General features: G+C 36.5%; 2 protein-coding genes across 2 annotated transcripts in view; one reads left to right on the plus strand and one right to left on the minus strand.

Annotated features, from left to right (window-relative positions):
• LOC144974632 (transmembrane protein 209-like) overlaps positions 1–10374 on the minus strand; it is a gene marked incomplete in the record, with an annotated part of 25215 nt that extends 14841 nt beyond the window's left edge. Inside the window, 2 exon segments of the mRNA XM_078917699.1 lie at positions 5156–5363; positions 10282–10374. Coding sequence (XP_078773825.1) covers positions 5156–5307 — 152 coding nt within the window.
• Positions 10375–12587: 2213 nt separating this feature from the next.
• On the plus strand, positions 12588–18104 carry LOC144974633 (U6 snRNA-associated Sm-like protein LSm3). Its single transcript, XM_078917700.1, has 4 exons — positions 12588–12707; positions 15389–15499; positions 15971–16066; positions 17889–18104. Exons 1-4 carry the CDS (start codon positions 12687–12689, stop codon positions 17970–17972), a joined length of 312 nt encoding a protein of 103 aa, XP_078773826.1. The 5' UTR covers positions 12588–12686; the 3' UTR covers positions 17973–18104.
• The last annotated feature ends 7143 nt before the right edge of the window (positions 18105–25247 follow it).

The following is a 25247-nucleotide window of genomic DNA, read 5'->3' on the forward strand; positions in this document are numbered from 1 at the left end:
AAAGGAATGGGTAAATTAAAATTGATCCCACAAATATCAAAGGAGAAGAATGACAAAAAAATGACTCACCATTGCACGTAACACGTTGGTTTGCAAGTGTATAGCATTCGGGTTGAACCTGGGTCCCAGACTGGCAACGAGGTTCAGTCTGTGATAGTTGTGGATGAGGCTCTGACTGAGTTGGGGAATGAGCACTAGGTTCCAGAGACAATGATGTACTCAGCATTGGGTACCTCACAGAGTACGTAGAGGAATCAGACTCGGAGTCAGCAACAAAATCGGGACCCTGTATATTTTGTGGAAAAGATGACAGATCAATCAATTTATTCATGTTGACAATAAACATGAAGAGCCATTGTTTAATAATCCAACTAAACAATTAGCTGGTTAATAATGCAAGTATAATAAAAAAGAGTTGAGAAAGGCAGACATATTGTCTAAGTATTTAATATGTTCAACTGTGCTTGGATAAATATAGATACACCAACCAGGGTTTCAGTAAACCGTTTTTAACCAACTCTTTAAATCCTACACCAGGACCAACAACTACAAAACAATTTTTTATATCACTACGATTCTGGACATATAAACGGTTGTCATTGCAACAATATGAACTTCCTAACCTTGCAACTGCAATATAGTTAACAAAAAAAGTTGATAAACATTACGATGCAAGAGAATTTGGACAAAATGCGAGATCAAAAGTATAATCCCAACAGAAGCTATTTTAATTTTTCCTGGAAACGCATCATTTTCACATTTTGTCAAATAAAAAACAAACGACTTCAAATGTGAATGGCTCATCAATGAATATCACTTCAAAATATAACGAGGAAGGTTTAAAATAGTGTTATTGTTGGCGAAGTCCACTGCAAAGAAAAATTTTTAACAACAAAAAACTAGGAGATCTCACTGGTGTAAAACAGTGTTGTCCTTGTCCTGAAATATTGTATTGCGCCTAACAGACTGCAGGTCTCATCTTTTGTGGCAAATGTGTTTTGTCCACCACAAAATATGGTGATGTGAAGCATTTTGAGCATGGTGCCAACTGTGGATAAACGCTATACAAATGTTATGATTTTATTTTAATGTACATACTTACCACAAATGAATCATGTGATATGGAACTTTGTTCTGCATCACTTTCAGGCTCTGAGTTGGAGTCTATATAGAAAATAAAAACAACAAAAAAAAGCTGAAGACTATCATGTGCAAGTTTTTCTCTAAACTCTTAAACAAAAAATCATGCCATCTTATGCTGTAAAAGGATTTTTTAAAAATTATTTACCTTATGACTATTGTCCTTTGGAAAAAAAAGAAAATTAAGTCCGAAACCTTCTGGCTATTTTCTTTTAAATTTCAAGAACGTCAGAGTTGGCAAGGGAGGACGGAAATATAATTCCAGAAACCAATCTGTCTATAATCATATCCATATGATAGTTTTTCGTTCAAGATTCAGGTACAGTCCACTTAGGATAATCGCAATACCTTGGGATCATCGAAAATGTTGGGATTAACCGAAATTCAGTTTCCTGTCCACTATTTCAACATTTTACACATTTATTGTCAACTCAAACCAGTAAATAATATTCTTAGTCAACCACATATAGAGCAATTTGATTGAAACAAAAACCATATGGCAGCCCCGTGTAGATTTGTCAACCAAAAGCAGCTATGAAGCAAGCCGATATCTTATTCAGATTGGAAGAAGTTTCAATCTTTTTTCTCAACAATTCAACATTTGTCAGAGTTAAAGAGATTAGCCTTAATGAGAGACAATAAGCTCTCACCAAACTCATTGGTCACAATGCACAGTTGTTAATCCTAAAACAAAGGATATCGCTCAGTCTCTCTTTATAACTGTCATTTATAACCTGTTGTCAAGATTATGACCAGCCCCACCCCTCTTCTATTTAATGGCCACCGATGACGTCACAAACCCATACTGCAGAGCCCCGCCCTCTTTCGACTCTAACAGAGTGGTGACACACTACTGTAGCATTAAATCCTGCTCACTCTCGATTCTTCAACCTGTCACGATTTCATCCATGATGAAATTTAATCATGATATACTGTTTGATTTCTTGAATTTACCACTTTTTAAAAAACCGAAGTTTGTTGCAATTAACCAGTGACTTTTATATAGAATTATTTCCATTGCTTAGGAAATATTGTGATTAACCGAAAGTTGCGATTAAATGAGTTGCAATTATCCGGAGTGGACTGTAATAGTATTACACATCATGACTCAAAAAAAAAAAAAAAAAAGCAAACTATGTGTACCTCAATGTTATTCATTTCCTCATCAAATTACATTCTTACCATTAACATCATAGATCACATCAAAAGGGTTGTCTGGATTGACAGCAAGACATTTTTCAGGATTTTTAAAGCTCAAATCTCTCTGATCTGAAGTTACAAAAGAAATAGCATATTCTCAACATTAAACTATGATTTTGTGATGGCTGTGATATGGCATACTGTATGCATAAAGCAAGATGCAAAGACAGGTTTAAGTTTAAATTATTTTATATTCTTTTCAAAAATCCATTCTAGTTTTGCCAAAATAAAATAAACACGAGAAGTGTTGAGTTGGATAGCGCTAAAACTAAAAGTAGTAGTGGTAGTAGTAGTAGTATTAGTAGTAAACGACAGATCTTACTCACTAGTGTGAATCTACAGTCTACAGAAGTTCCCGAATTATCTGACTCCACTTCCAAATGACTGACTGACAAGTGACAATCATCAATCGGTGTGTGATGTCTACCCTATTGAAAATCTTAAATCAACTGTGATGTAATAAGAATGGCCAATAACTTACCATTATAATTATCTCGGTGTCTCTTCAATGATGCCTCCAGCATCAATTTACCCCACGATGCCATAGACGTCTAGTTTGGAACTCAGCAAGTGACGAAAAAATACTTGCGGCTATAGAGAGGACGTCCGTCGGCCACTCTCTTTGTAAGTCAGTAGTCAGTGGTTATCAGATATCCTTGGTTCTTGAAAAATATAGAAACACAGCGGTTCATTTAAAAAGACTCTTTTGTAGATCAAGTTATAATGTTAGGTATTGCACTTTAAGATCTCTTCAGACATAGAACGGGTCAACTTGACGTCTAGACCAAATCATTTCAAAGATCGATATGGCAACAGCAACGCCTGGAATGGAGGATTTAAATGCGGCATCTGACGATTCTACTGCTATGACAGAAGATGCTCCATTTCACGACGTCGAGATGGCTTCAACTGGCATCAGGCATCAACATGCTACTCAATAATGGGTTTGATGAAGCGTTTGACTAAGAACTAAAGGCCGAGCTGATAACTGATAACCACCTACTACCGACTTGCAGAGTGAGTGAGTGCCGAGTGCCTCTTTATGCGTGAAATTGACTAAACATACGTTTCACGAAAAAAAGAGTTACTATGTTTGCTTGTCTCTTGTCACCAAGATAAGAATCCGGACCAAGATTCGATAAATCTGTTTCTAAAAATAGATTATAATTCGTATATCTTGTTCATTCCTCAGTTCATCAACTTTCACACAATTTTATATTAGGTTTTCATTACTATAAAAATCCATATAATGCTCTAGAATTTTAGAGAAAATTTCGGAAAGATATATTGCCTCACTATTGAAATATATCGATGAAAACACTGGTACCCCTATTGTACTTTTTTCAGGCGGTCACCTTATTGACCAACGTGAAAATTTAGGCATAACTCTTCTTACTGTGGTGTTTAACAAATAACTTCAATACTATGATTTACAATTATATATCCTTGACGGTTGGGTTGACAACCTTAAACTAAAAATAGAAAAGTGAATGTGCTAGAGGTCAAATCAATAGGGGGACCGGATTTTGGTCTCCCTATTGGTAAAGTACTGTAAAATGAACTAATAGGGGTACCAAAAGTCTCCCTATCCGGTATTAATACATATATATATATATATATATATATATATATATATATATATATATATATATATATATATATATATATATAAACTAATAACACTTTTGATCAGTCATTAAAACCAAAACTTATGTTGTTTGTTTGTTTTTAAGGGTTTACGGCACTTGCAAAAACCATAACTCATCTCTGTGAGTTGTCAGTGGAGTTTTAACCTCCAAAGAGTCAGAAAAGAATCATCATATTTATAATGATGAGGTCATTTTTGACAACACTTTTGAGAAGATAGGTAAAAATAGTTGTTGGAGCAGGACCCAGATAATTTTAGCCCAATTCAATGAACTGGTCAGAGCCCATACGAATAATAATCACGTTTCAATAAATTATTAGAACAAGTTCTTGACATGACAATACTCATTAACAAGTGGGAAAACCTAAAATGACCTATAATGCAATCACTTCAATGATGTGCTGTTATTCTACCAGCAATGTGGTTCAAATCTTGTTCCTCTCAGTAATTTTGATATTGCAAAATCCATATCAGAGGTAACAATGTATTGGTCACCAATGACTAAGTTGTAGCTGTTGGGTTCAAAGAAAAGACTCCTAACATCTTTTTTTTTTTGACAAACTATCAATTCCAGATTGTTGGAGCCTGGTGTGTGTATGCTGGCATGTGTACAGAGAAGGGGATGTGGTTTTAAATAAGTACATCAAAATAACAAAGCATTTTGTTAGGGAATATTCTGATGATTTGCAGCACTTTTTGCGGATCTACAGAGTGCACAACAATCCATTGATTCTTACGCATTCTGCAGCTTGGTAAATCGTGCAGCACTTTTTTTGTTTTTTTTTGTGTGGATCCATAGATCTACAGAATGTGTAACAGCCAATGGGTTGTTGCGCATTCTACCCTATTACTATTAATGCCAAAAGAAAGGCAGGACTTTAAAATTCATTCTAGAAAACCAATAGGGAATGAGATTAGCGGAAGAGTAGCATCCCTTGATTGGACATCACCCATAGTCTGTGACGTCACAGGCGGAAAAGTTATTAGAGAGAGAACGTCATGTTGGTTGTGCGCATGCGTCTCTCGTCCTCGCGGAACGCATGCGAACAACCAACATGACGTTCTCTCTCTAATAACTTTTCCGTCGGTGACGTCACAGACTATGGGGGACGTCCAATCAAGGGACGCTACTCTTCCGCTAATCTCATTCCCTATAGAGATACTCACATATCCAACAACAGGGTGGAGAAAAGGATCACCATCTTAAAAGAAGACAAGGCTGCTCTGCGTGCTCCTTTTGACAAATTCAACCTTCTCCATGTTCTTTCCACAACGTCACGTGAAGGCTCGGAGGAAGTTGTGGTGGTTGCTGACATCATGAAGGACTCTTAATCATCTATTTAAAAACCTTGGACAAATCTTTGCATATATATATCTGTTGAATGTTGAAATTTATATTTCTGATAAATACAGTCAAAGTAACATAACCACTAATGGCCAGAAAATAGAGAATGTTGGTCAAGTTGTATAGTATTGAGAGAGAGAGAGAGAAAGAGAGAAGAGAGAGAGAGAGAGAGAGAGAGAGAGAGAGAGAGAGAGAGAGAGAGAGAGAGAGAGAGAGAGAGAGAGAGAGAGAGAGAGAGAGAGAGAGAGAGAGAGATCATGAAAAACATAATGAGTATTATTGTTTTTATTATTAAATTTTTGTGATGGTTGAAGTTGGTTGGAAAGAGGGGGGGGGGGGGGGGGGGGGGGGGGAGAGAGATATGTGAATGATTTAAAACTCAAACAGGAATTGTATTGCAAGCACTTATTGTTGTCCTGAAACAAGTTTTCATATGCCGTGTTGTACTAAGAAAACTAAGTTGTTTTTTTTTACACATTATAATTATGTTATTTATATTTTCATTCAGATTTTTTCATGCTTCAGTGACAAGGACATGAGTTCAAGTAGATTCTTTTTATTTAGAATTTTGAAAGCAGTCAAAACATCAAATAAAAATATCTGGTTTTGATTGGCATCAAAATTATATGCTAAATCACTAAATCTTTGGAATTTAGCACTAACAACTGTTCAGGTTACTACAACAACTAATTGCTTCAACTGCAAAGCTCACAAAATCCGTCAAACAAGCCAAAGTCAAAGAATGTAAGAATGTGGTAACAGCGACAGTGATCGAATTTCTCTCCGCCCCCAAAAAATAACAATTAAAAAAAAAACCCACAAAAAATGGGGGACCTTCCGAAATCTCCTCATGCTAAGGGAAACAACCCAAATATTCCTTCATTCAAATTCATCATTATCACCATCAAGTTGCTTCAACTTCAACTATCTAGCTACTACAACTACTTGTTTTGTTGTTTTTAATTTTAAGGGTTTTTCGGCGCTTGCAACACATTTAGGTCATATTAGCGCCAGTAAAAAGGAAGAAAATTGGATAGTAAAAGTAAAAACATTCTAGATGTACAATTAATGTAGGGACTTGAGCTTGAGGAACAAGTAGGGGAAACGGTTCAAATAGGGAACAGGTGTATATTCCGAGAGCAAACTACCAATGTACTTAGTTTGAGATCACCTAAAAGTCTCACCCAGACACCAGCACAAGTCCCCACTAAGAGGAATACATCAAATGTTTACGAATCATATGTTAAGAATAAACCAAAATAACTAGATAGAGAGCCTCGCCTTTGGCCTACCAACCTCCGCTGCACGTCCAACTCGCCTTGAGCATGCATTCACGTAAAATATAAAGATTTTTTTTAAAAACCTACCTCTGTTTCAAAAACTAGCATCTTTCACCTTTCTAAGAAACATTTTGATTTTTCAGAACTTTAGTTCGTTAAAAAATACCGGCCAATCTGACCCGTTGAGTCGAATGAAAACGAAATTTTGTTGTTTACACGGTTCAAAGGAAATGCCGTAAATAAGCTTTCATGGACTTCCTGTGTTGTTTTTACAGTGTCACGTGACCGTTTTGAGACATTTGACGTCTGCTACAAATAATTAGACCGGTAGGGGGTAGATATTTTCATTGGAGCAGAGAAAAAGTGAGTATTATTTCTTGGACTTGTAGAGAGGCCTAGGGTCCACCAGCAGCCAAGTTGATTGAATAAAAGAAAAAAAGGCCTTTTTTTTATCCGCCGCCACCACCACCATGAGAGTGGAGGGTGAGGGGGGTGTTGCATGAAGACGAAAGGGAGACGTGGTGACCTTGGGTGACGTAGAGCATCTCAAGGATGCTGGCAGCAGTTGCAGGTGTTCTTAACCCCTTAACGGCGAAGCTAATTTTTTGCTTTTAGATAATAGTTTGCTTTTATCTTTATTATTGTTAACGGGGAATACAGCGTTTCCACCATGAGAGCAGTCAGACTATCGCAACTCGGACTTCAATTGTCTATAATCGTTTTGCCGTTACTTGTCTTTTGATGATAGAAGATTTGGTGTTAGGTCAAAGATCGAATTTCGCCGCTAAAAGGTTGCATTGCTACTGGATTTGCCCCCTCCCCCCCCCCCCCACCTTTTTTTTTTCTTCTTTTTTTTTTCACCTTAGTAATGTTGATTGCTATTTCCTTTTTTATGATTAGCAAGTGCCGTAGGAGTCTCACAGGATGCAGGAGTCCTGCAATTAACCCTTTGCCAGTGACACTGATTTTTTTTTTTTCAAATAATAGTCTTCATTTATATTATTTTTTAACGCAGAAAAACAAAAACGTTTCCACCATAAGAGCAGTAAGAATATTGATAAAAAGCGCTTTGAGCACGTTGGGTGGATATTGCCCTATATAAAAGCTCATGTTTTTAAATTGTATTTTGTTTTTTGTCTTTTGATGAAAACGGTAAGATTTTATTTTTGGTCCAAGTAAGATTGATATTCGCCTTTAAAAGGTTAAGTTGTTTTGTTTTTTTTTTCAGGTTTTTATTTTATTTTCAAATGCCTAGTGAGAGAGAAAAAACAAAACAATCATACATGTATCTGCAAACAGCAGAACGTTTTCATTTTACAATGAGATGGGAAGGGGAAGGGATAACATTATGACAAAAGAGAGAGAGAGAGAGAGAGAGAGAGAGAGAGAGAGAGGAGAGAGAGAGAGAGAGAGAGAGAGAGATGGGCGGGGGAATGGGGGGATAGTAAGGGGGAATGGGAAAAGATGAAAGAAAAAATGGGTTGCCTGATGATGTAGATCAAAGGAATGTTACAGCGGTGTTCACGGAGCGTACTTCGTGAAACTTTAACCTTTTACAGTGACAGTTTTTTTTCTGCAGATTGCTTATGCAGAATAAATCGTTTCCACCAAGAGAGCAGTAGTAAGAGTATATTTCGACTCGGGCTTCAATTAAACTATAAATCGCAAAGCTTGTCTTTTAATGATAACATTAAGACTAAGATCTGGAGTTTGGGGAGTGTAAGATGGAATCTCGCCAATAATGGTTAAAATTGTTTTGATTTTTAAAAATATAACACACACACACACACGAGCGCGCGCGGTCACGACAGCGAGGACCATCTATTGCATGTGTTGCAACGGTAAATCAGTTTACGTGTACGTAGATCCTGAGGCGAGATGCCCCGTTACCGTGTACGCCCCCCCCCCCCCCCCAAAAAAAAAAAGAAAAAAAGAAAGAGACACACACACATACACACACACGCACATACACACACACACACGCACGCAGTCTTGCATCCGCTACGAACTAATTTTGCGCACCAATTTTTACTGCACTAATGCACCAAATTGCATTTGGTTTGGCCACTTGGCCTCCTGTAACCAACTTGTTGGCTTCCTCCGACTTTCCCCGTTATATCGTTTTACTCTGGTACCGTAAAACTTATTTTATTTGGCAATCTAAATATCTAAATGCAACACGTGCTAACGCCACAGATTGCATTTGCTAATGCTTCTATATATACGAATTTTCCTTATCCTATCTAAATTGTTTAACAAATCTAAAGAGTTTTCGCGAGGCTAAGGTGGGTTTGGTGGTATTTGGGCTCCTGCCGAGGAATCTGGCCTCTTGCTATAGCTAGTTTGGTCTCTTACTCAAAAATGATCTGGCAACCCTGCCTGGCTAGGCGGAACCTTGATAATAGAAACGGGACCCACACGATTTCGCGAGGAATTAATCATGAAAACAATTAGGATATAATTTCAACACAACTTTTGAAATTCATCAAGGATTGTCCATTACCGAATGTTTTTTGATAGAAAACAAATGCATCTTCAAATCTAAACTGCTTTTGACGGTAAGCGGCAAGTTTTTATTTATTTTTCTGTCCAAACGAATGATTTGTCCTGGTTATAGAAGCTAAGTATTGGTAACACCGGCTCAGCTCTCTACATAACATATTGAGTGAGTAGTAACAGAGAGATGATTCACAAACAAGGGGAAAAAATATCATCTCCCAACCAGGGTATCCGGCTAGGACAAAACCAAGTAATCTGATTCCAAGACAAAGGCAGAAAGCAAGCTGGAAAACATATAGGGGGATAGAAGACACAGTGTAAGTACCTCCCTGCCCATCCATTAGGTACTTTGGTAAAAAATTCAAATTGGATTGAGCTCAATGAAACCTATATCATTTTAAAGTGCTTTTCAACACGATTCTAATGATACCAAAATTGTGAAAATCAGATAAGCAGAAGAAAAGTTATGTTAGTTTAAAGGCTGAAAAATGGTCTTCTATTTGCCTTTGTTATTTACTGACGGACTTTGTGACCTGAAAAGTGTTGCATTTCCGGTAGTAACCACCATTTGGATTTCAAAACTGGTCTAAAATGGCCGCTAATATTTGAGTAAGGATTTTGCTGGAACGAATTTCATGGATGCGGTATACAACTTTCCCCTGAATTTAATTTTATATAAAAGTTAAGATGTTAAATAGACGAGCCAGCATGAAATTTTGATTTACCAAGTTCTAATCTTTTAATTATCCAAAGTTAAATTATACCCTATTTTATCCATAATCAAAAGTTATACTAAATTGTCATTGATTTTAAAATAAACTACACCAAACGATAGAGTAATTTCTCCTGAAGAAAATAAGACATCAATCATTAAAATCCATCCATAAACAAAAAATCTATGGAACTTTTTCTGAGACCCATCACTCAAAAGTCCAAAAAATCGGGTCACAGCCACTAGCCCATTTATCGGCTCCCTGCTGGAGGGCCAAATGGACGTTTACCAAAGTACCTACATCCATCACTATGGCATGGGGGGAGGTCAGTTCAGGAACCCTACCCAAGTACATTAACGAACAATTATCATTCAAAAAATATGAAAAGGTGTTAACGGGTTGTCATAACGCATTGCAGGCCTCCTCTGATACATTATCGCTTCTCATGCCACATACTTATCTTAAACCATTATTATTTGAGTTTGAAGAAAATGCCGGGTTCTTTCCAGGACGACCATTTCGGAGTTCAGAAAATCTTAAACAAATTCTATTTTTTTAGTTTTGCCATATATTGCCACGTATATTCTTCTGCTTCAACTATCTAATTATTTATTTTTTACGCTTAGAAAAAATAGACAAATTTTTGTAATAGTCCCATTTTTTACTGAAAAAAAAATAAAATGAGTATATACTTGTTTTATGCAACTTTTTTGCAAATGATGATATGTTAAAAGAATGGATAATATTCTTTACAAAGATATCTAATTTTGTTATGGTGTGGATTTTTCCAATCTGCTCAATTCCAGCAGAAAAGAAGTCATTTGCATTGAAAAACTATAAAAGTTAATTTGCCAGGGTGGATTATTTTAATTCAAATTGCTTATCTTTGAATTGTCATTTTAAGTTTGGAATTTTTGACTGTTTTTGGATTATTTTGGGATTATTTTGCCTGTAAGAAATGTTCAAAATTACACATTATTTCATGCAATAACAATAACACTTTTTGGACAACAAAATTTATTAACATTACTCTTGTGATGACATTTCTCTATTTGTCTAGCTATTGGGGTAAGCCAAGGCGGGCTGAGGGGTAAGCTCATAGAATTAAACGAATTCCTTGGGTAAGCTAGAGAAAGTGCGGGTATGTTGTGTTGTGGTACGGCCTTTGTGAACTTACTAGTATCTGTGCTTAGTTCACGTCGGGTATGACACTCGCTTTCGGATCGAAAGATGAATGGACTGATGCATTAGACCAAGGAGCATCTATAGACTGCATCTATATGGATTATCAAAAGGCATTTGACACTGTGCCGCACCAAAGACTAGTAAGCAAGTTAATTACATATGGTATTGGACCAGAAATGATAGAATGGATAGAGAAGTATTTGAAGGGAAGGAAACAGCAAGTAACGATAAATGATGCATGCTCTGAGTGAAAGAGGTGACCTACGGAATCCCGCAGGGATCAGTTTTGGGTCTTCTGCTTTTCGTAATTTTCATCAATGATCTACCAGATACCGCAGACTCTTATGTATATATGTTTGCAGATGATACAAAAATATTCAATATCATACAAACAGCAGATCATATGCACACATTGCAAGAGGATCTAGGCAAACTCGCATCGTGGAGTTATAGGTGGTTGCTAAGATTTCACCCTGATAAGTGCAAACATATGCACATTGGAAACCTAAATCCAGATGAAAGCTTCAGATATAATCTAATGGGAAATGAACTTGAGTTGGTGGATGAAGAAAAAGATATTGGAGTTATCATCGATAATGCACTAAGCTTTGAAAAGCACATCAACGAGAAAGTGAAAAAGGCAACTGCAATGTTTGTCATACTTTCATTCCACTGTACAAAGCACTAGTGCGAACACACTTGGAATATGCCAGCTCAGTCTGGGCACCATTCAAAACTAAACACATCGAGCTTATAGAAGGGGTCCAAAGAAGAGCTACCAAGCAGCTCCCGAGTATGAAAGGGATGACATACGAAGAGAGATTAAGAAAACTGAAATTACCAACACTAAGTTATAGAAGAATAAGAGGTGACATGATAGAAGTGTACAAAATGTTAAATGGAAAGTATGACCAAAAAGCTGGTAATCTACTTAAACCCTGGCTGGGCCGAGCACTCCATGAGGACAGGAACAAGGGGCACTTCTAAGAAACTTTTCACACAAAGGGCCAGACTAGATGTGCGCAAGCATAGTTTCGGTGTTAGAGTGGTTCAAGTGTGGAACAGTCTACCAGAGAAAGTTGTCAGTGCTGATTCAATTAACACATTCACGAACAGACTGGATAGCTATTGGAAAAACCAAGAAATCTACTATGATTACAAGGCTAGCATCACATTCTGTCTTCACGGTAATCGGCAACCGGAAGAAACAAAGATGACACCTGAGTCCAGCGAAGATGATCTTTGAGAACCTGTGCTGGAAATCATCTCTAAGTATCTCTAAGTATATCTAAGTAAGTATCCTGGGTCGGCACAGAGTTGAGTCTCTGGAAAAAGCTTTTTTTCTCATTTTCTCTCATGTAGTAACAGGCGCCATGCCCCGTCCTACATTCTACACCCTTCCTCTTGTAAAGCGCTTTGAGCACGTTTAGTGGATGTTGCCCTATATAAAAGCTCAAGTTTTTTTATTTATTTTATATTTTTTATTTTTAAAAAAAATTTTTTTAAAAATAATAATTAATCTGGATTTTGTTTGGTAATGGTTTGGATTATTTATAAAAATTATCTGGCATTCCTGCTGCAGTGAAACTGTAGCTACTGTGAAGTGTGAGTGCATAGATAGGCTAACACCAGAGTCTGTGTGTGAGTGTGAAGTGAAAGTTCGTAAAACCAAGAAAATGGCAGATGACCAAGAACAGGTATCCTTTTTATTAAGAGTTTATTGAATGAGAATGTGTTCTAGTAAGTACTTTGGTAAACTTCCATTTGGCACTTCAGCAGTGATTTGATAAAAACGGAGTGTCTACGTACACGGTAACTTTAGCAGTTTATTTAGTGATCAGCAACAGTGGGAGTTAAATTGTGACCCAACTTGCCCATAAGCAAGTTATGACTGAAATTGCCATTCGCTTTTACTGAAAGTTTTAGGGGGGTTCAATTAAAGATGCAATACTTCGTTATAAAGAGGAATATCGCAGATATTTTGGTATCATTATTTTCATTTACTAACCGGGCACGACCTAGCCTCAGGCTCAGGATCTATGTAGGCACGGTAACATTTATACACGGTAACCTTGAATCTCGCCTTTAATGGTTAAATTGCATTATTTGATTTTTAAAAGTAACACACACGCATACACACACACACACATACAGAGGGAGGTCCATCCATTGCTTGTTGTAGCGGCAAACCAGTTACCGGAGCTACCGTGTAAAAGTAGATCCTGAGGCTAGGTGCCCGGTTACCGTGTACGTAGCCTAATGGTTGTGACCCGATTTGACTTTTGGTTAGTCTCCCAGGCTTAGTTTTGTAGCTTTTGGATGGATATTTTTTAGAATTTGAAAATCACCAACTTTTAACTTCATGTAACTCCTGAAATTTTAGATGGATTTTTCGTTATGTGAAAGGCGAAATGATACCAAAATATCTGCGATATTCCTCTTCATAACAAAGTTATGCATCTTCTACTTTACTGCGTGCCGTATGGCTAGGCTACACCTCCAAATTAATTTCGCCAACCCAGCTTCAAAAGTCTTCCTCAGCCCTAAGGACTGTTTCGTAGCCACCTCCAAGTTTAGTTACTGGACAGTGGAGGACGATGTGATCTCTGGTCTCTGGAGCTGCCTGATCTTTTATTGAACACCCTTAAACGCGAACAGCAATTTCAAGTCACAACTGACGAGTTGGGCCACAATTTGACTCCCTCTGCTGCTGCTCACTAAACTGTCTACTACCACAATATCATCGTCACAACCACTCACTTCAACATCCTCATCACTATCTCAACTGCAACAACCACCACATCATAATTTCTGCCACTGCCACTACCACATCAATTTCAATAATCACTACGACCACACAAGAACCACCGCCATTGCATTACTTACACATCATCAACACTACAACCACCACCACCACATCATCATCACTACCTCCATTGTACTGCTATGCACTTAAACGGTGGGCTAAATGTGTCGTAGTTCTCCCATTCACCTGCGTGACAACTAGTTATCGTTTGTGAGCTGAAGGCTAAAACCATGGCTTGCTTAATTAAAATATCTCTGGTGTTTATTTACAGAATTTGATAAATTGGAAACTAAAGTAAAGGGCATTGAGTGCTCTATCATTTGGCTTGGTACAATTCTCATTTTCATTTATTTAGAAGTAGAAGAAATGGAAAAATAGCTGAATGGTGGACAAGAAAATTAAACCGTATGTTTTTTATTCTTAAAAAATCGCCCTTCAAATATCAAACATAAAAAAAAACCCCATAAAATTCAACCATTTTCCGTTCCAATAATACCATTTTCAACTATTAAAATTGCTCCCAGGATACCCTTTGACCATTCCATAAAATCACACTCATTTTAAAATCTGCCCAAGTAAAAATTAAAAAAAAAAATTGAGCTTTATATAGAGCAATATCCACTAAATGTGCTCAAAGCGCTTTACAAGGGGTCCCTGGTCAACAGCAACATTTAACACTTAGGACGGGACATGCTGCCTGTTAGGCGATATTACAATTTTTCAGACAAAGAGAACGCTGTTAACGGCCAGGTACTCATTTTACACCTGAGTAGGGTGAGAGAATGTGAGTAAAGAGCCTTTTCCAAGGACTCAACTATGCACAAAGCGCAAGGCTCAAACCGAGGACCTTCCGATCTGAAAGCGAGTGTCATACCACTTGACCACATAGCCGCAAGTAACGCCATTTCAGCTTGGACAGCCATGGTCAGCGCCGTTCTTGTTCATTGGTTCCTAGCCTTGTGACATCACAGTGTTTCAGGGGAATCCCCTTTCGTTTTTTCAGTCAGCTGGAGTCAAATTTCAGGCTGATTCCTGTAGTAATTTTTGGAGTGTTTTTAAGGTATAAAAAATTGAATAACTCTGCTTTTATATAACCTAGAAACAAAATTCAACCGATTTATCAATGGGGTGATATATTGCATCAATAGTAAACCAGATTTTATACTTTTACTGTCATTTGAAAAACTGAATTTTCATTTAAGTGCCATATTCTACAACAACCACAACCACAAATCATAATGACCGTTTCTATTACTACTAGTTTTAACTAAGTTTTAAATTAATTTTGACATTTAACAATATTCGGTTTTGGATCTTAGGAAATTAGAAGAAATGGAATTACACATGATATTTGACATTTCGTTTAGATTTTATAGTCCTTAATGGGTAGAATTCTGTATGCAAAAATTCCTATTTTGGCCTTGAAATTCCTTCCAGTTGTGTCTGAAATTCCTATGAGCCAAATTTTAAGTTGGCATCTCTGAATTTAATAGCAAACGTATGTGTATGAGACAACATGTTAAATGTGATAAAAACAAATGATGAGGTTTTTTTTCCTTCCATTTTCCTCAGGCCATTCCAGTCCAGACTGTGGAGGAACCACTGGATTTGGTGAGGCTGAGTTTAGACGAAAGGATTTATGTCAAGATGAGAACAGACAGGGAATTAAGGGGACGTTTACATGTAAGATTTTGTCTTTATTATTGTTTTTGTTTTGTTTGTATTTTTATTTTTCAAGGAGCAGCATGTTAGAAATCTACCAAAAACTCTCAGTTAAGTCGGAAACAAAGTTTTACCGATTATTACAGCCCTATGTCAAGCTCAAAGAAATTGCTGATTCCTGTTTTTTTATCGTTTTCCAGGTTAATGATGGTTACAATTTTTTCCAATCTTTTTTATTTGAGTTCCTGAGCTCTTTTGGCAAGTCTAGACAACCCTCAAAGAGCAGTGAATTTTAAAAAGTCTGTTCTAGCCTTGGAAAATGATATAATGTTGCTATTCTTTGTTGTTTTTTGTTGCTTTTTTTTTGGGGGTTGGGGGGTGGGGTTAGCAGTCACTGATGGATTTGATTGATGCACGACCAAAGCCATGGTTTTAAGATAATTGAAATGCATATATATTTGTTTTTCATCATATCTGGTTTATTTATTTCAGGCTTATGACCAGCATTTGAACATGGTGTTGGGAGATGTTGAAGAAACAGTCACCACCTCAGAAATTGATGAAGAAACTTATGAAGAAATATTCAAGGTGATTCTATTGATAATTAAACACTGTTTATACAGTCTGACCAAAAACTTTAAGCTATCAATTGCTTGGTACGTAACCGATAAATGTCGGGTACTTGTGCAAAACAGTTTCCACCAGATCTCACTAGGGTGGCTGGGTAGATAACACATTGCACTGTAACGCATGGATAGGCCCCATTTTAGACACTCCATTTAAAAAAACATTTTCACTAGGGCAAGATAATTGTGCGGCTATGTGGTCTAGTGGTATAACACTCGTTTTCGGATCGGAAGGTCCTTGGTTCGAGCCTCGGGCTCGGCACATAGTTGAGTCCTTGGAAAAGGCTCTTTACTCACATTATCTCACCTTACTCAGGTGTAAAATGAGTACCTGGTCGTTAATAGCGTTGTCTTTGTCCGAAAAATTGTAATATCACCTAACAGGCGTTGTGTCCCGTCCTACATGTTAAATGTTGCTGTTGACCAGGGACTCCTTGTAGAGCGCTTTGAGCACGTTTAGTGGATATTGCGCTATATAAAAGCTCAATAATTAATCACAGTTTGGTCATCACGATTGGTTGACATAACTTATTTTTTAGATGGCTTAAAGGTGCCATTTTCATGGAAGAGAAAAAAAAACTTACATTATTTTGCATCATGCAAGGCAACCATAATTATTTCTAAACCTGACCATCCAACAGTTGGTACTACAGCCATCAAATAACGTACAAAGCAAAATTTGGTATCATCTGAAAGGGGAAGTTTTAAAATATTATTCTAATACAAAATTTAAAAATTGGCATTATGATGGTTCGTGCTGTTTTAACATTTTACCGCAGCAAAAAAATACATAGTCCTTTTTATAAATTTTCAACCAGTTCTGTCCAAAAGACAAAAATCTTGTCTCAATTTGAACTGAGTTATTTTAATGGGGGATGCATCAGGACTGAGGTATCAAATTTATACAAAGATCACCAAATTCTGTGGTTTAAATTGGGTTTTATTTTATTTTTTATTGTGATTGATATTTTGAGTCATGGAACAGCCATATTAAACCTTTAATTTTACCGGATTCCATCAACCTGTTATATATTTTTTTATGACTTCCCAATCTTGGTTTTTGTTTTATGAAGTTATAATTAATTTATTCATATATGTTTTATTTCAAATTTGACTTGTTTCTTGATTTCTATTTTTTTGCTAAACAAATGTCAGGTAACTGAACTTAGACATCAGCTAAGCTCAATGTTGCAATGTTATTATTTTCATCCATTGTTACCTAGTTACAGATTTTGTAGTCTTACTGTTGAAGATCGGACTATGTTTTGAAAATAATTGTATTGGAATACTTACCTGCTGGTAGTTTATGAATAGCGAAAAGGCACATAAGGATCTGTGTTTCGTTGCCATTATCTCATTGTGGGGAAATGATAATGACTATCATTTGGGTATTGGTAAAAATAGGCTTTGAGGCTTCGCTTTGTTTTCTTAATTATTTTTTCTGTTTGAAATACATGTCATTTTGTCTGATCATTATGTTTATTTAACACTTGGAATATGCTATTTCCTCATGCTGGTGATCAAATCATTAACGTCTGCATATATTTTTGAAAATGTTCGACCACCTGCAGACTTTTGAAAAAGTTTATGCAAGTGTATGGTTCAATCTTGTTATTGTTATTGTTAGACGTTTATCTTTAATTTTTCTGGTCACCCTGCTTTAAAAATTGTTTCACAAATAGGATAAATCCATTTGATTTTTAATTACATGCCCTCTAAGTTTGGTCATTTTCATAAATCATCAAATGGCAATTTATTTATTTTTTCTCTCTTTTTTTTTCCAGACAACCAAGCGAACAATTCCTATGTTGTTTGTGAGAGGTGATGGTGTTATTCTTGTATCTCCACCAATGAGGACGGCCTCGTAGTTAGATAACCCTTTTAATGTTATTCATTTTTCAAAACTAATCACCATTGTTAATTTTAATGATCATTATGATTTATTATTCATAAATGTTATTCTTTGGCTATGAAAATAAATGCATATGTGTTGTTTAAGATATATTTTCTTATTCGATTTTAATTAGATCTTAAAAATTGGACTGTCAACGGTCTTGATCTCAGTTGGGTTGTTATGTTGTATTATCCATACATAGCACACCGAGTTTGAGATCACCTTGCTGAAGTCAATAAATCATGGATTCTCTCCTCTGATATATATATACATCATTCTAACTCAGGACTATCAAATTGGACGACCAAGGCTTGTTAGAATTTTAAAAAAAAATGAATTCTATACTACTATAATTAAAATCAAACAGTTTAATTTGTTTAGCTCGTCAGAATTAAATAGAAAAACTCGCTGACATGCCTTGGTCGCCTAATCAGATGAAGATTCGACCTAATATGGCACATCCCGATCATTAATGATGTATGAAAGTGTGTTTCCCTTGTCAATGATTTACACTGGTGGGAAAAGTAGAACACTGTTGTCAAAGAGCGTGCAGTTATGACGACATTACATATGGAGACACGATGGCTGATTGGTGTGACCTCTGTTTTGTTTTTGTTTGTTTTTAAGGGTTTTACGGCGCTTGCAACACATTTAGGTCATATCAGCGCCAGTAAAAAGGAAGAAAATGGGATAGTCAAAAGGTCTAAGATTACAATTAAAGTTAAAGCATCCAAGAATAAGGCAGAGAAAGGGGAATTGGTTCAAATAGAGAACAGATGTAGGTTCCAAGAGCACACTATCAGTGTACTTAGTTTGAGATCACTAAATGTCTCATCCAGACATAAGCACAAGTCCCCGCCAAGAGGAACACAATCAATTGTTTACAAATCATACATATGTAAAAGGAAAAATAATACAGTACATAACAGAGAGATGATTTACAAGGAAAAAAATATCATCTCCCAAAACTAACTATACATTTGACTGTTTCCCTCCCAGCCAGGGCCAGGACAAAACCAAGTAATCTCATTCCAAGACAAAGACAGAAAGCATGTTGGAAAACAGATATTGGGGGATAGAAGACACAGTATGTACCTCCCTGCCCACTATGGGAGGTCAGGAACCGCACCCAGGGTGTGAACTCTCACTAACGGATCGTGACACAAAATAAAACAGATTAATAGGACACACATTTAGGAAACCACAGGACAATATCACAAGGACAGCCCTGCAATGGAATCCATCCAGAGAGAGGAAAAAAGGAAGACCAAGGTCAACCTGGAGGACAGACCTTCTAGTAGAGCTGGAGAGGTCTGGAATGCGCTGGCAGGACGATGGAAAGACTGGCCAACGACAGAAGAGGATGGAAAAGTTTCATCGGTGGTCCATACCCACTGTGGGATGAGGACTGAAGAGATAAATTTGGTTGTTCCCCTCCCAGTCAAGAACTCTGACCAAAACTAGGTAATACCATTCCAAGACAAAGACGGAAAGAAACTCGGAAAATCGATAAAAGGTCAAAAGAAGACACAGCAAGTAGCCTCTTGCCCACCTTGGGAGGTCAAAAGACCCCACCTTGGGAGGTCAAAAGTCCCATCTTGGGAGGTCAAAAGACCCCACCCTGGGAGGTCAAAAGACCCCACCTTGGGAGGTCAAAAGACCCCACGTCAAAAGACCTCACCCTGGGAGGTCAAAAGACCTCACCCTGGGAGGTCAAAAGACCCCACCCAGGCATTGCATTTATTTATGATAGAACACGAGAATAAAAATCAACAAAGACACATTTAATTGTGTTCATGATGATATGACAATGGCGACTGTATTCATTCAACATAACAAGTTCGTTAAAAAGAATAATAGGATTTACTAAAAGATAACTTGTAGATTACAATAGTCACAGCATTTAATAAGATAAATTAGTTATTATAATACAATACTTAACAATGTGTATATAATATATTTCAGAAATTATTACCGATTGATGCCTTTAGCCATTTTAGTGCGTTCAGTCCAGCAGGCACTTTGGCAAAATTAGAAGAAAGAAACCCCCAAAAATTATTAAATTTGAAGAACAATTTCTGGGTAATGTAAATGTTGCTGCTCAAAGCTCGAAGAAATAAATAATAATGTGAAGTTGAATGTAAGCTTCAATTTAATTATAAAAACAGATCAAATGAACGTTTCGGTTTCCCCTTTATCAACAAAACAGGATGAATGAAACACCACAGATGCATGAGATAATGTGGTAGTGGAAACCCGAAACGTTCATTTGATCTGTTTTTGTATTTAAATTGGAGCTTACATTCAACTTCACATTATTATTTATAAGAACAATTTCTGCACATTTTTTTCTCTTTTATTTCTAATATTAGAGTATTGGCCTTGCAATTTATCAACACTGGATCCCAGTTTTATTTATGTAGTTGTCAAGCGCTGCAATTTTGTTCCTCCTTTGATTATTTTGGAGAGAGAATAAAAGGTTATATCTATCTGGCTAATGATGTAAATGTAAAAGCATGATCAATCCATCAAATCGTTTTCTAAAAATTAAAAACATTATTTAATTATATAAAATAATTTAATTGATTGAAATAAAATAATTTAAGTTAAATTTTAATTGACAAAGATAGATGATGAAGATGTTTCAAATTTTCTCTTTATCAAAAAAAAAAACCTGGACAATGAATTCGATAAATAAACCCTCCAGGATAATTATTGTCTTCTTCGCTGAAAATGCTCAGACCTGAAACATCCACAACATGTGGCTTTGACAAATAAATCGGGCGGGGCATCAATCTTAACTCATTCATTGTTTTTTGCATTGAACAAAATAAAGTACTATGTACAATACCATACATCAACACCACCCTGTGAGCAACATTCAAGTGCTGTTTCAATATTTAAATAATATACATTACAATGCAATAGGGAAGAAAAGTCAAAAACCTTCTACTTTTCCTGTTCCAAATTCATTGGAAGTGTGTACGTAACTAATAATGAATAGGTTACATATTGAATCATAAGGTAGTAGCAGGATTACCAACTTTTATTGCAACATCATACATGACCAAGGTAATGAGATGCGTTTCACTTTAATCCGTATGGCAGTATCAATAACTAAATTTTGTTTGTTTGTTTTTAAGGGTTTTACGGCGCTTGCAACACATTTAGGTTATATCAGCGCCAGTAAAAAGGAAGAAAATGGGATAGTAAAAAGTTCTAGAATTACAATTAAAGCACCCAAGAAAAAGTAAGACAGGGGAACTGAGAACAAATAGGGATCAGATGTAGATTCCAAGAGCACACCACCAATGTACTTAGTTTGAAATCACCTACAAGTCTCATCCAGACACAAGCACAAAATCTAACAAAGAGGAACACACTCAAATGCTTACATTATACATTCAAAATAAAAATAATAATACATAACAGAGAGATGATTTACAAGGAAAAAAATATCATCTCCCAAAACAATAACTATGCATTTGACTGTTTCCCTCCCAGCTAGGATTCCGGCCAGTGCCAGGACAAAACCAAGTAATCTCATTCCGAGACAAAGACAGAAAGCATGTTGGAAAACATATAAGGGGATAGAAGACACAGTATGTACCTCCCTGCCCGCTATGGGAGGTCAGGATCCCCACCCAGTAACTAAATTTTGAGAAAGTGTTTATATTATAGTCTCATTAAAAGATATCTCCGAGAAAGTGTTTATATTATAGTCTCATTAAAATATATCTCCAAATTAATATCATAAAATTAAATATAGAAATGGAGTCACTTAAACTTAAAGCCATCATAAGATCTAACTGCTATTTAGTGCTGAATTGGATTCTATTTACAGTATATTACATGACATCATTTAATCCCTTTCATTTTCTTTACCATTAATAGTTTTTGGAGTTACTTTACATTATGCAAACAAAAGCTTCAGGCAAGCATTAGGCTGGCATGGCAGTTTTTTGCATCATGTGCGGCTGCAAAATATCACTGATTTGCATCTGCAATTTTATGCAAATCTTTACAAATTTTAAAGATCTTGCAAAGAAAATAAAAAAACCCAATAATAATAATTTTTTTAAAAGGCAAGAAAAAAAAAAAGATTTTTTTTCTTCTTTTAATTTGATAGCTCGTGTAAAACGGGAAAGATATTTAATCAAGAGTAGTTTCTTTTTTACTTTCTCATTTTCTTCCTTAGATTTGTTTGCAAGCGCCTTGAAATCCTTAAAAACAAATAAATACCTTTCTCATTCCTGAACTCATTATGGGTTTTTAGGAAAATTAATAGCAAATTTTGCTGTTTTTAGCTTGCAAAATTTGGGAATTTTTTTTTTTTTAAATCGCCATGTCAGATTAGGTGATAATCGAAAAATATGTTATACGACAACATTAACGATAGTGAAGAAAAAAAATTATCAAATTAAGCAAGATGTGAAAAAGTACTTGATCATTGTCAAAAGGAGATCCTCCTAGCTACCCCATCCCAAAAACAAAATATTTGTAGAAGCTTAACGGAACTTACGGCATTTTTCAGTCACTCTTCTCTGTTTTTTGTTTTTGTTTTTAAGACTTTTACGGCGCTTGCAACACATTTAGGTTATATCAGCGCCAGTAAAAAGGAAGAAATGGGATAAAAAAAGGTTCTAGAATTACAATTAAAGCACCCAAGAGAAAGGAAGACAAAGGGGAACTGGGAACAAATAGGGATCAGATGCAGATTCCAAGAGCAAACCATCAATGTACTTAGTTTGAGATCACCTATAAGTCTCATCCGACACAAGCACAAAATCCAACAAAGAGGAACACACTCAAATGCTTACATTATACATTAAAAATAACAAACATAATAATACATAACAGAGAGATGATTTACAAGGAAAAAAATATCATCTCCCAAAACAATAACTATGCATTTGACTGTTTCCCTCCCAGCCAAGGAATTCCAGCCAGGGTCAGGACAAAACCAAGTAATCTCACTCCAAGACAACGACAGAAAACAATTGGAAAACGGGAATGGTGGGATAGAAGACACAGCATGTACCTCCCTGCCCACTATGGGAGGTCAGGATCCCCACCCAGCACTCTTCTCTCCTCATTTAGTTTTCTGGTACTGTTTAATAATGTACTACATTAGAGCAAGGTCAATTCACCAGACCTCTCTCTGTCTCTGGTTAATATTTCATTAAATTATTATAAAGGTGGGTCTTGAACATGTTTTTTTTTTGTGTACAAATGGCAGTGAAAAATATAGACTGTACTATACTGAAAAAGGGTTTTTGCAAGAGCTCAGTACTATTTCAATATTCAATTAAATTCACTCAATCTCCCATTACAGGACTTAAAATCATGCATTAGGAGACTTTTGGTTTGCTAATACAAATACAAAACATTTTATTTCTTCTCACATGATTTAACTTTCAGAGAATCAATGACTGGAAACAAAATTTTAATGTCTCGAAATTCCAAAAAGAATGTGGAATACTTTTCACATAATCCCCTTAAGACAGACATTTTGAATTTGAAATATAAGCGCTACCACTACCAACGGAACGATACAATTGCAAATCACAAAGTCCTCACATCTGGGCATTTATCCTATAAATTACTTTCATTCAGCATTGAACAAAGGATATGATTGAAAGAGTCACCAATGCTAAATGGTTAGGAAAAAGAAAAGAAAAACAAGACAAAAAAACCCCCCTATTAGAATGGAAGCTTTTAATACTCTTCAACAGTCGTAACGTCACTTCCTTCCTAATGACGCATGGTAACTTAGTAACACTGGCTCTGAACTATCGGAACAATGGCGGACGCCCGTATGAAATATTTCTGCGGCGAGCATAAAGCGTATCCAGAGGGGAAAAAAAAACATAAATGTTATCATGTTTTGACTTTCACACATTCTGATCACAAGCCATATGAAAGTTCTAGCCAGCATGAAGAATTAAAAGTAATGATTTTCTTTGTTTAGAACCAAGATGGCCGCTGTTGCAGGGCGGCGTGACATCAGACTACTGAATCCAATTGTGACATACTTTATTCTTCTAAATATCTAAAAAAAAACTTCTTTTTCAATAACACATTCTCAAATCTAACCTACATTTCTGATTCTCACCACAACAGAGATATTTAAAAGGAAAATGTTTTTTTATTTTTAAACACAGAAATGAAAGGAATCAGTTATGGAAAAGAATTCATAATTTGTTGAACTGGGAATACATGAAAGTCCATAACGTTTCCTGTCTAAAGAGATAACAACCAGCAGTTTCTGTATTCTTCCACTATTTGTGTCTGCGATTTCCCTTCTTATTGATTTGTGGATTGCTACTGTAAAGCACCACTGAGCATTGTAAATGGATATTGGAGATATACAGACCTGCCTCCTTCTACGAAAAATTAGTAGAACTGTGAATTTGGGCTCCATATGCAGAATTCCATAAGAGAATCTTACGAGCACTCTTTCATAATTAACCGAAAAATGCCTGTAAAATCCGCGTTTTTTATGCTATCAACAAAATTCTTGCACGTGTTCATACCTTGACTCGTCCTTCATTTCTCTCCGTAACAGCCAAGTCTGTCGACACACTTCTGCCAACGCCGCACCATGGAATAGATACCCTCTCGGAAGAAATTTCCGTCAAGGTTTTGTAGCCATTTCCGCACATGGTCAACAAGCTCTTCATCGACATCAAAGTGCTTTCCTGCCAGCTCACGTTTCAGTGGCCCAAAGAGGTGATAATCAGATGGTGCGAGGTCTGGACTGTGTGGTGGGTGTGGCAAAATATCCCATCCATATTTCTCTAGCCAACCTTGCGTCACTCGTGCTGTGTGAGGTGTAGCGTTGTGTTGCAAAATGACCCCGTTGGTCAACTGCCCTGGGCGCTTTCTGCGAATGGCCTCCCTAAGCTTGTCAAGAGTTCGGCAGAATAACACCACGGCTGTCCCAGAAAACAGTTCCCATTATTTTCTTTGCTGACCGCATGACTTTGAATTTCTTCGCGACAGGTGAGGATGGATGTTTCCATGTCATCGAATCTTGCTTTGTCTCTGGGGTGCAATGGTGCAACCAAGTCTCATCACCGGTGACTATGCTGTCAAGAAAAGTCACATCGTACCCTAGAAAGTCTCCGCCGGCGTTGGCAGTGTGCCCGTGAACCCTGCGTGAGCTCTTGCTTCTTCTCAAAAGTTCCCTGCAGATGTCCAATCTTTGTTCTTTATGATTGTCTGTCAATTGCTTAGGAACCCATCT

The sequence above is a fragment of the Berghia stephanieae genome, chromosome 6 (assembly GCF_034508935.2).
Source record: "Berghia stephanieae isolate SIO BIC M18660-M18661 chromosome 6, UCSD_Bste_1.3, whole genome shotgun sequence".
In the NCBI taxonomy this organism is placed as follows: domain Eukaryota; kingdom Metazoa; phylum Mollusca; class Gastropoda; order Nudibranchia; family Aeolidiidae; genus Berghia; species Berghia stephanieae.